Source organism: Cyprinus carpio, chromosome B15 (assembly GCF_018340385.1).
Source record: "Cyprinus carpio isolate SPL01 chromosome B15, ASM1834038v1, whole genome shotgun sequence".
Lineage (NCBI taxonomy): Eukaryota > Metazoa > Chordata > Actinopteri > Cypriniformes > Cyprinidae > Cyprinus > Cyprinus carpio.
In genome coordinates this window covers 16,559,510-16,572,677 of record NC_056611.1, presented here as the reverse complement: position 1 = coordinate 16,572,677, position 13,168 = coordinate 16,559,510, and the positions used below count along the sequence as shown (strand labels likewise).

Genomic DNA, 13,168 nt, shown 5'->3' with positions numbered 1-13,168 from the left:
AGTTTTTTTGGTCAGCTGAACACATATAGATGTGAAATATTGACTTAAAGTACCATCTAAGAATTAATATTGTTATAATGCAATAATGCAATGATACATCTGCATGTTCAGTTCTGAGGTCACATGACTTGCAAGTAAACAGCAAAAATATTTAATCTTTTTATTTTTTAGTAAGTGTTTTATTTTGATTGTTTTATTTTTTAGATTCTTTATATATGTAGGGCTGCACAACGTAGCCAAATAAATTATATTGGAATTATTTAATTATATATGATTGCGATTTAAACTGCAATGTGACAATTAAGAAAACTATATCTATATATGTTAGTATTTTAAGCAAATATCTAGATATATTTATAAATTATATGGCAATTTCAGTTTTATTTTAATTAATTGTGCAGCCCCATTTCTTAATTTTAATTTTACATTTGACGATAAGCTAATAATCATTATATCTTTATCTAAAATAAATTTATTATATAATATTATTTATTAATTATATTGCAATTTCAGTTTAATTTTAATTATTCGTGCAGCTGCATTTTTTAATTTTACATTTGTTGATAAGCTAATAATGAAATAAACACCTGCATTTCCATCAACAGTAAAACTGGACAACAATACAATATTTTACTTTTTTTTTTTTCTCAGACTGGTTCACGTAATGTTCTTCTTCTAAGGCAAATGATCTATATTAGTGCTTTTAAATGAAAATTGAGACTTCCATTATTGTTTTCGCCATATTTCTCCATCTTTGGTACCTGTTGAACACACACCTTGCTGGTTTAAACAAGACTTTGCAACATGTCAGCTATTAACAAAGGTGCCCATATCACCATACAAAGGGTTTCAGTAATTCCTCCATGTACCTGCAGCACCGCAGTGCTTCATTACTCCCCAGAGCGTGGTCAGAGCAAAGGCTGAAGAGCTCTCTCTGAGTCATTTACTGATTACTGGCTTTCTGATGGATGAAGTGCATTTTTGACAGGCCTTTTTCACACTGTGATAATGGCGTAATGAAACACCAGCGTGTGGATGGGAGGATGGTATGGCGTTGGCGTGTTGGACGCATGCCACGGCGACAGGAGAGACTAAATAAGTGAAGGAAAGCAGTGTGGGGAAATGAAGTGGCTTCTTTAAATTAGGTTGGTGTGTGTTGAAGTGTGGCGGTTTGTTCCATGCTGAGTGGCTGCTCTTAAAGCGCTCTGAACTTAAAGCAGTATTGGATGAAAAAGTTTTGAAAAATCCATCCTGGTTTGTTATTTCTAGTGCACATCAGCGTGAAACAGAAAGATTGAAAAGGAAACATCAAACATACTGTTTTCCTTGAATCAACTTGGGGGAAAAAATCAGTGCAAGTGCCACATCACTTTACACTCAATTTCAGTGTTGTTTTAATCTTATCATTAGCCATTTCCTCTTAGAATTTCGGATACACTAATTTTTGTTTATGCCATTTTACACAATAAAAAGCAAATAAACAATATTGTGTAAACTAAGAAGCCAAATTTAAGCAGTAAACTAAATTTTAAAATGTAAAATAAAATGTATATATACAGTATATATTTAATGTATACTATAATTTTACATTCTAATGTGGGAAGAAAAATGAAACTCGACACCTTGACTTTATATTAAACAGGCATGTGCTTAAAAAACTCTTGGAACAGAGAGCATCAGACTTAAATTCTCTCACCAAGGAAGTCAGGATGTAGGTGTAATACACTGACAGCATCCCCAACTCTGAGGCCTGGAAGATAAAAGAGAAGAGAGAGCAACATTAAAGACTTTTGACAACGCTAGGCTAATTTAAACAGCTACTTAGACTAAATACGCGCTCTGCATTGCTGGCACTGAGAAGCAAAAGGCAAGGTTCACTGCTTTGCAAAACCTGTTCAGAGTTGGATGAAAGCTAACAAAAGACAGACAACATTCCCGTTCTGTCATTGCCATCCTGTTTATCAATTCTCCACTGTCTCCAAGGAAACCAAGCAGCAAATATAATATGTCAATCAAATGTCAGGGGTGAAAACACTTTCAACAATTATTTCTATGGAAACGGAGAGACAACTGAGTAAAAGGGACAGTTTAGAGTACAATAAATGCACGAGAGGGAATTAGATTGAGCGGTTGGGCGTGTAGATCTTCTTTCTATAGCAGAGAAAAATGTTAAAGAATTAATTACAAATATATTGATCAGGAATAACCGGCAGTGAAATATAATCACATTTCCTAGAACAAAAAGAACAATGAAGTAACTTGGTAATTATTATAGGTCTCACAAATAATCTCTCCAAAACTGCTCTTGCAGATCTTTTCATTAACCTTGCAGCCATGATCAATAACCTTAAACCATACAGTGCATACACAGATTTAGTTTTAGTTATTGTTCACTTAATAGGATATGAATCACAGTTTCAATTGCCATTTTGGCAAATCTGACTAGTACGCAGATGGCGTACGCTCTTCTGTGTGAGCCGTGCTGCGCTGATGTGCAGTTATCTTTCAAACCAAAGCGTAAATACACGTAATAAATGTATCCCTGTGTTGGAGAGACACAGAGGAGAGGAATTGTTGAATAAAGTCATTATTTTTGTTTTCTTCCTGTACAAAAAGTATTCTCGTCGCTTCATAACGTTGCGGTTGAATCACTGATGGCAGATGCACTATTCTGACGATCGTTTTTATACTTTCCTGGACCTTGATACTGTTATTTATTTGGCAGTCTATGGGACAGTCTCAAGCCTCCCTGTTTTCATCCAAAATATCTTAAATTGTGTTCCGAAGATGATCAAAGCTCAAAATTTTCATTAACGACATGAGTATAATTGATTAAATACAATATCACAAAAATTTGGGATGGAGTATTATGGAGTCAATATAATATCACATATATACGCAAAAAAATAAAGTTTTGCAAAAGAAAATAAAGTTTTGCAAACAAAAATTAAAGTATTGAGGAAAATAATTTTGCTTTTTGCAAACAAAAATAAAGAATTGCAAAACATAAATGATACCGCGCGAAAGCAATGATTTTGCAATACATAATTTCCATGGTCATATCTACAATTTAATTTGCAACACTGATTTTATTTTGCGCGTCAGTCTAGTTTGAGCTTGCGCTGCAGTTTTTCCTGTGCGCTTCATTTTTCTGCGCGTCTCGCTTTGTGGCGCTGTTTTGGACGTGGGGGTGGAGTCAAGGGGCAGGGGCGTGTACAACACGCCTCCCTGGAAAATGACGTCATCGGCCCGAGACGCAGCTCACTGATCCAGGTACTGTCATGATGAGCAGATGCATGCGAGTGGATCGCTTCCTTTTATTCACTAGCATTAAAACATGCATGGTTTCGTTTTATTAACTTTATTAACAAATGTATATGTGTATTAGCAGCGTTTGCTCAAGTTAAAGAAGTTGTTACCATGCACATCTGTTGTTTATTTCTCTCGATGTGCAGTATTTTACTGGCATAAAGTTGGCTTGACGTTGGACGTTCGATATTCGCAAATCTAGGGACCGTCTCTAAAGTTACATGCGAAACTACTATACACTTCTCTAAGGTCAATAGCATGCAAGGAGAATGACTAACATTCATGAAAACAACTGTTAACTGTTCATCCAGGTGTCAACTATAATGCACACCTTTTATATTTTTTGATAATTATTAAAATAAACTGTAAATCATATGTAAAATATTGCTACTTTTCATTACACTTTTCATTAAAGTGCACTTTAGAGGATGAATTTAACAATAACCCTATAATAATAAATACTAGAATTATAAATGAATAATTCGCTAGTTTCATTTGTAAATGAAAACACTAATTTAACAAAGAACGTTATTAGGTAAGCAATACACGAATTAAAAGGGGAAATAAGCATAATAAATATAAAAAATATAGCCCTATTTAATATAGTATTATTATCAATTATTATATACGGTTAGCCTATATGAATAAAATGAATGATGCATTTATATAGCGTTTTATAATGTATTGTTGTACACCCAATTCGCTGTACGATCATGTGGGGGTCTCTCCTCAACCACCAGCAGTGTGCAGCATCCACTTGGATATATTATATATATATAATGATAAAAATAATAAAAGCCTTATATGCACATATATTACATAAAAAAACACGATCAACGGACTGTGGGATGGATAGGTAAAAATATTTGATCAATCTCTGATAATCTCAGGTTGCTATGGTCACGCGGGTTTGTTTATGCATTAAACTCGTGGCAAAATTAAACCAAAAAGATTCGAGCTTCATTTTTTTTTATCTTACAATGACAATCATTTATTAATTTATGCCAGAAGTTATGTAAATGAAAAACGAAGTCGAGATCGATATAAAACTTGAGTCGTAGACCTCTTTAATGATGTACGTTATAGTTTATGAAGTGAATTGCATAATTTTACATTAAAACTAGCAGTAACTCTGAACTAATGTGAACAAAGAACGTTTCTGTGCGCTGGCGTCCTCCCACAGGTTAGATCTTAAACAAACACTGTTAATACACATGCAGTTAACCAAATGAAACAATACACATTTAATGCTATAAAAAGTGTGTGACTGGCATAAAGTTGGCTTGACGTTGGACGTTCGATATTCGCAAATCTAGGGACCGTCTCTAAAGTTACATGCGAAACTACTATACACTTCTCTAACGTCAATAGCATGCAAGGAGAATGACTAAAAGTCATGAAAACAACTGTTAACTGTTCATCCAGGTGTCAACTATAATGCACACCTTTTATATTTTTTGATAATTATTAAAATAAACTGTAAATCAAATGTAAAATATTGCTACTTTTCATTACCGAATGGGCTCAAATTTAAAATATGCCATAATTTGAAGCTCAATAGCATTTGAACAGAATGACTCACTTTCATAAAACATACTATAAAGTGTTCATCTAGGTGTCAACTATAATGCACACCATTCATATTTTTCATAATTATTCAAATAAACTGTAAATCATATGTAAAATATTGCTACTTTTCATTACCGAATGCCCTTAAATACAAATTTAAAGCTCAATAGCATTTGAACAGAATGACTCACTTTCATAAAACATACTGTAAAGTGTTCATCTTCGTGTCAACTATAATGCACACCGTTCATATTTTTCATAATTATTCAAATAAACTGTAAATCATATGTAAAATATTGCTATTTTTCATTTGAGCTTTTGAGCTTTAAATTAGTGTTTACGCCCATTCGGTAATGAAAAGTAGCAATATTTTACATATGATTTACAGTTTATTTTAATAATTATCAAAAAATATAAAAGGTGTGCATTATAGTTGACACCTAGATGAACAGTTAACAGTTGTTTTCATGACTGTTAGTCATTCTCCTTGCATGCTATTGACGTTAGAGAAGTGTATAGTAGTTTCGCATGTAACTTTAGAGACGGTCCCTAGATTTGCGAATATCGAACGTCCAACGTCAAGCCAACTTTATGCCAGTAAAAGACTGCACATCGAGCGAAATAAACAATAGATGTGCATGGTAACAACTTCTTTAACTTGAGCAAACGCTGCTAATACACATATACATTTGTTAATAAAGTTAATAAAACAAAACCATGCATGTTTTAATGCTAGTGAATAAAAGGAAGCGATCCACTCGCATGCATCTGCTCATCATGACAGTACCTGGATCAGTGAGCTGCGTCTCGGGCCGATGACGTCACTTCCAGGGAGGCATGTTGTACACGCCCTTCCCCTTGACTCCACCCCCACGTCAAAAACAGCGCCACAAAGCGAGAAGCGCAGAAAAATGAAGCGCACAGGAAAAACTGCAGCGCAAGCTCAAACTAGACTGACGCGCAAAATAAAATCAGTGTTGCAAATAAAATTGTAGATATGACCATGGAAAATATGTATTGCAAAATCATTGCTTTCGCGCGGTATCATTTATGTTTTGCAATTCTTTATTTTTGTTTGCAAAAAGTACAATTATTTTCCTCAATACTTTAATTTTTGTTTGCAAAACTTTATTTTCCTTTGCAAAACTTTATTTTTTTGCGTATATATGTGATATTATATTGACTCCATAGAGTATCCCTTTAACAGTGGGAAACGGACCTGAAAATAAAGTGTGACGTTTCTTTGAAGAACATTATTACAAAAATCTTATCCCATTCCCAAAACTTTTGAACAAAAGTGTACATGGTTTCCTTAAGGCTGATTAATTGACTAGTCACTCAGGCAACCCACTGAACAGTTTTTCTAGACTTTGAAATTAATAATTGTGCTTATCCCTTCTTCAAAATGTGCCCTCTAAACTTTTTTGTTTGAACATTATTAATGGCACAGCCCCAAAGTTATGTTCCTTCCGACCTGTGTGACATGTACAACTTATGTGGCAAAGCATAATTTGTAGATGCCTCAGATCTGCTGACGGTAGCGGAAGTACCAGAAGTTCCCAAATGCCCAGCTTTGTTCCTACATTTCAGAGCATAAGTCATGCTAACACAGCACTCCTAGACACCTGTTCTCTAGTGGTTGCATTACAGTTCAAAGCAACATCTGTATTATTGCACTTATACACACCCAGACTCCCTGCCTAGTGTCCCGTAATGCCCATCTGCATTTCATTTGACCAGTGTCATGTTAAAAGAGAGAGAGAGGGAGAAAATGGACCACAGGAGTGGAGAGTTTTTCCAGGTTATGATAATTTTGTCCTTGCATTAAGCATTTTATAATGAAAGATTTTCCCTGCAATTGCCCATGTAATTGAATCCTGTAACTCAAGCTGGTGTGTGAGCCATGCTGTGAACATTGGCAAACAGCTCTAGCATGCTTGCCCTACACTCGCTCCTAACAACCTGAACGAGTGCCAACAAACAAAAACACCGACACATACACACACAAAAAAAAAAAAGAGAGAGAGGAACAGAGAAACATGAAGTGGTGATGTGAATGGATAAAACAGAGACAGCGAGACATACAGAGAGAGAGAGAGAAAGAGATGGGTTCAAGGGGGTATGAGAAACATAGTAAGGGTGACAAACTGACAAGGAACCCAACTGTGAACCGTGCAACCCACCGGCATAACAGTGGCGGTTCTTGTACTTGTCTCCATAGCAACAATAAAAGCCAAGGAAAGACCTGTGATGGTCATCAGACACTTTGATTAAAGAGCAATGGTGTGAATAGGGAGGAAAAATGGAGGATAACCAAAGGCTGAAATGTATGAAAAGATGAGATGAAATGAGGAGAGAAGAGAAGAGTCGAGATAAAATGAGAAGAGACTAACTGAGTCACGACGAGATGACAAGACTGACGATAGATTTATTATTATTATTTATTATTCATAGAGATGTTATGATGACAATTGCACCCTCTTTATAAACACAGTTTTTCACGAGCCAGTGTTATTTTAACATAACTGACATTGAGTATTATAGTTTTTCTTTAAATTTTGAATCAGTTTTTTTATATATATTTTCCATTTATATATTTATATTATTATTTTTTATTTTATTTAAGTTTTAGTTTTAGTCGTTTTAGTACAAAAAAAACTAAATTAAAATGATAAATGTTGTCTTGGCAAATAGCTAAAATAACTAAATAATACATAATAATAAATAACTAAATATACAAAAATAATAATATTGAATAAGAAGTAACATCTAAATAACATGAAAACCTTTTTTTTTTTTTTTTTTTTTTTTAGTTAAAGTTTATTTTTAGGTTTTAAATTTAGTTTTAGTTTTAGTTAACTATAGTAACCCTGCCATGAACACTATTTAGGTGCGATCACATTATCAAAATGTTGGCGAGATTTTGAGAAAAAAGGTCCATTGTTTATTGTAGATAGTGTAGAGATGCATAAGACACAGCTTACATAGAATTTCAAACCAAGCAGCTTTCTGTCTGACACTGGTGTGAATTCATGCGACCAAGTTGAATCCATTGCGGAAAAAATGGAGAAATCTTTTTCCCTCACACAAACTTCCCAATCACATGGATTCCTATTGAAATTACTAAAATTCACCTTTAAACTTCACAGAACAACAGTAAATGTGACTGCACCTTAAAAGCATATAAGGGGCCATTCACACATAATGGGGTTTTGCATAAAAAAGTAACACACTAGGCAGTGGAGTGAAAACAAAAGTTCTAAGATGTGTTTTTAAGAAGTTGAACTTCTTTTAACTTCAGTTCTGCATTTTTAGACTGACGTGTCAAATGCAGTTAAGTCCATTTTCTCTCCATCGATCACATTCACTCTCTTTTCACCAGTCTGCAATCAGCCTCTCCTGCAGAGCCATTAATGTCTCTTTCCTGAAAATAATGATTTATGTTTAATTATGGCTCATACTTGCTGCAGAGGTGTGTGTGTGTGTTCAGTCATTCATCTATACTCAGTTATACTCAGTCATGAGGCCACATTCATGTATGTTAATGTTCATTTGCATTGAATGTGTCAGAAAGAAAGATTTACTTACTACAGTTTATAAGCAAGCGTCAATCTTAAAAATGAGGAGCAACAGGCTCAGACTGGTGGAATGAATATCTAACTCTATTATATTTAACTCTTACACTTAAAAAACACATGAACAATAGGCCATGAGAATAATGATACACTATGAATCTAGTGGAACACTTATATAGTTTAATGGCATCATTCAATTTTTCCATCTTCATGAGAGATTGTCAATTTTATTCTGAGATTCAAGGTCATGGTCATTGACATCCAGATCTATCACGGAAATAGTAATTGCAAACTATTTTCAGCTTATAATCACATAATGATAGCCTTTTAATTTATTTAAAGCACACAAGGGATATGCAGATTTTTGCAGCACATCCCTCTCAACCCATTCTATCCCATGGATGCTTATTTCCACCATGTAGTAAAAAAAATAAATATATAAAAAAGGTAATTGAGAACTTTTTATCTTATAGTTCTTTCTCAGAATTGGGATATAAACTGAGAAAAAGTCACAACTGTAAGATGTTAACTTGCAATTGTGAGATATAAACTTGCATTTCTGGGAAGAAAAGTCTGAATTGTGAGATATAAACTTTGTGAGAGAGTTTGCAAGAAAAAAAAAGTCAAAATTATGAGATAAAAAGTCGCAGTTACCTTTTTTATCCATGGGATATGCTGCTAAAACCATTTTACCAATCAGCATTTTTGTCTTGTTTTCAATGAAAAAAATACTAAAAACCATATACAAGACAAGTTTACTTGAGAAGAATTTCACGAAATATTGAAATATGTTTTTTTTTTTTTTTTTTTTTTTGTGAAAATACATTCAATTTTAACTCACTGGAAAAGAAAAAGAAATAATGGTAATATCTAATTTCATTGCACAAATTTGGTTTTAATTAATTTAATGCTTTTGATTTAATTAAATTGATCTTGTTTCATGGATATTTAGACAAAAATAATGAGTTATTATTTATTTTTTTGCACAACAGGCCGACTGTCAAGCTGAGACGTACCCGTTCCAAAATAACGTGAGACATGGTGGCGTTGGCATCCACTATGATGGTGGCAGTCTTGTCATCGCGGATCTCCTTGAGAAGGGGGGTGGGATCCTGGCTGTCATCCAGCATGCGAACGGAAAGGGTTTCCTTGGAGATGAGAAACTGCCGCAGTAACACCTCCAGGTTTAATAGGCCTGTTGAAAAGGGGCACACACAAAACACTTCAGCGTCCTGAATCATGTCACCTTTGCCCACAACAAGAAATACATCCTCTCTTTCTCTTCACAGCAATTATGATGCCACGAGATCGTCCCTTTTAAGGGACTAGAGTTGATTTTCTGTGGGTGTAAATATAATACTATTACATTTGTCTGACAAATTTCAGCTAAATTATCTGCCAATATTTTCTAATTGAATTCAACAACGATAAAAAAGCTTTTTTTGCTGCACTGTACGTCCGCAACTAATTTAATTAGCGAAATCATAATCACCCGAGTGTTTAATCTCAGTTCCTTTGACAATTATGAAGCCCAGAAGAATACAAGGACTTGCGAAATGCACAACACTGTGTAGCAACAGAACGTGGCATCAGTTTATTATGATTTGACTCTTTAAATCTGAAAGGCTTTAGCTGCTGACTTCACACATAAAGCTGGTGATGCCATTGCTCACAGCTGTCATCTCAATTTCCTGCCGAGTTACTCAGCGTATATTTGATTAACCATAAGCAGCGTTTTCTGTCTTTCGCTCATTGCATATCACATGCAATTTCACATTTAGTGTACTACATTAAACACAGTGCTATAGCATTGCTAGCTAACACATGCGCTGACTAGGCCGATCAAGTTGGACAGGAAATTGTGAGAATAGCAAAATATTGAGTTTTTATACCAACTCTGCTAACTTTACTTGGCTTAATGGACTTTGAATAAGGAAGGACTGGGCAAAATGTGAGGATGCATGGAAGGTAAATGAGAAGATGAAAGAGTGTAGGGGTACGTTAGCACAATGGGTAAGGTGTTAAAGAAAAGGTTCCAGCATTGGCAAGAGAAAAGCACAAAGCCGCTTCCCACACAGAGACTGTGATAATGGCTTAGCCTCCATTCACTCTGAGCAGCCAGTCATTTCCTTAGCTATCACTTTCCACTGGGCTTTTACAAAGCGCCAACTTCATTTATCTTTAAAGCACACACACAACATGGACATATGCTACAGCTGAAAATATACATATGCTTAAAATCTCAGCGGAGCACAGTGCAAACAGCAGAAGTCTATTCGCGCAGGTAAATACCAGAAGTATGTACACACGCACTCAGCGGACTGGATTTGACTATGCTACAATGTGTAAACAATTCCTCAAATCTGAGGTAAAGTCAGCTGTTTTACTAACTTCCAGTAGACTTGTGCTTAACTGCCACCAACCTTGCTGAAAAAAAGAAAAAACTAAACAAAACACAGGTTTGCTGGTCTAATGAAGTCTCTGGTCTAGGCTAGGCCATTTTTAAAGGGGATTTGGGCACACATCAATAAAGCTAAACCAGCAGAGCACTTGCTTCCTAGCTAATATGGAACATTATCATATTATCTGAATTATCTGAAAAGGTTCTGTCAAGTTATGAACAAACTTTCTTCCAGTAATGCTAATAGAATGTTCGTTCATTCATTATTTGGTCTTTAATAATGTTCTCCAAAACATCAGCACAAAAATTCATAGAAACATTTTAGTTGGACACCAATCTAACATTTTTAAATGAATTCCAAAGAAAACATTCAAAAGTAACATCACCATAATGTTTGAAAATGGAATGTACCCTTAATGTTCACATAACCTTTTGGACATTCAGAAAGAGAACATTAAGAAATAATGTTTTTAAAATGTAATGGAAACTTTAGCAAAATGTTATTTGAACATATTTTTGTTAGCTGGGTTAGCCAGTTTAGGCTAGACCAGGAAAACAGCTTTAGATGGTTTTGGATATTTGGTTTTCTCAATTGGTGTTCTTCAACTAAGCATCTGCTTTCTATTAGGTACTGTATATTTAATGTTGGTATAACAGTTGCAACAAATCAGCAGCAGCAATAGATCTTTTCTTCTGTGACATACGGTACAAATCTGAGTATATGGACTGGAGAAAAAGAAAATAATGCAAGATGTGGACTTGATTCTATACAGTAGCCATTAATTGAATTTTGATATGTGAACGTTGCATTCAAAATTCAAAATCAACGCAGTTGATTGTAGAGTGTCGGGGCTAAACAGATTAAATGCAAGATGATAGATCAACAGAGAAAAGTCTGTCAAATAACTGGAAAATTATGACATTTTGATTAAAAATTATGGGTACATACAGTATAGAGGGATTAATCAGAATTAGACCAATAATGTGCATTTTGAAAATAAAGGTGAATTTTTAATTCATGCCAGCACTTTTTAATCCTTTCTTTGATACAAAAGCATTACAATAGTTAAAAGTTTGAAGAGTTTTTGAAAAGTCATGATTAATTATGTTGCTGTCTGGTTATCATGTTGTTTTTTCAACATAAGCAAGTTGAAGAGTTAGGTAAACCTTTTATATCAGTTCTTGCTTAAAAAAAAAACAAAAACAAGGAGAGTTAAGAGTCAGATCTCATTGTGCCCGGGGCCAGACAACCATTCTTGCACTCTTTTCTTCTCATTAGACAGAAAAAAAGGGAAAGCTGAAGGGGTGTGAGCCACTGAAAAAAAAGCTTTTGTCTTCCTCCTTTAACAACGCATGTCAGAATCCCATTACGCTCCTTATCACATTAAATTAATGTCTTCCAGCACAAAGGAGAGAACTTCAGAAATAAACACAGCCAGACAAAAGAGAGTTTCCAACGTCCTGCTTCATATCAAGTGGCCTTTTCTAGAAAGGCGATCCTTTCTCTGCGACTTCCGTGACTCTGACTTTTCATTACAGGGGCTTTTTGCTTGATTTTACAGTACTGTCCTTATTTCATCTACACAGGCAGGAGAATTAGATCATCCCAATTCACCCACGTTTGGGTTTTCATCTCTCTGTGGGACGCGGGCTGAATTCTTCACTTAATCATCTTTAATTACAGATCACTTCAAAGCACTGAGAACAATGTCGGGCAAACACGTAGTACAATATTACTGTTCCTAGCGGAGAGGCACAGCAAACCTGACAGGTGGGAAACCTCTTTGAAGTGTGTGTATTTGATTCCCTGTGTTCAATCTGGGCACCAAAGCTCAGTTCCTTTCAATTAAATCCGTGAGCTCCTTTAGTTCAAGAGGACAAACTTGAAAGAGATTGTAGCGCTCACCTGTCTGACCCCGTTCAGAATAATTTGGGTAATACCTTACGAACACAGGGTCTTGGTGATCTTCTGGGTCTCCTGACTGGATAGTACAGGTCAGGCAATTTTGTTCAATAATGAGACCTTACTCGCCTCACTACATGGTACGGACCTTTGGAGACAGATGAATTCTAGCACTCATCCAAAGGAGGTTTATACAATAATAAGAATGAGAAAAAAAAAAAATACATATTTTTTTTTTAAAGTTATCACTATTCATCTCAATGGCAAATGTTATCCTTTAACAGTTTTCATTCATCTCAATGAATAAATCTATTTAACTTTAATCATTTTTTGTAGTAAAATCTATCAGTATTTCTATTCACCTTAATGGCTCTCAGCAAAAGTTATTGGTTGGCATTTCCATCAATTTCA

The 13,168-nt window shown here is 34.9% G+C and overlaps 1 protein-coding gene across 1 annotated transcript in view; it reads right to left on the bottom strand.

Annotated features, from left to right (window-relative positions):
• The window catches only part of LOC109103545 (glutamate receptor ionotropic, kainate 4-like), a 329,617-nt gene that overhangs the window by 83,623 nt on the left and 232,826 nt on the right, over positions 1-13,168 (bottom strand). The window contains exons 7-8 of the mRNA XM_042740067.1: positions 9,470-9,648; positions 1,697-1,750 (exon numbers count right to left, since the gene is read on the bottom strand). Of these exons, the coding sequence (XP_042596001.1) occupies positions 1,697-1,750; positions 9,470-9,648 (233 nt within the window). The remainder of the gene's footprint in view (positions 1-1,696; positions 1,751-9,469; positions 9,649-13,168) is intronic.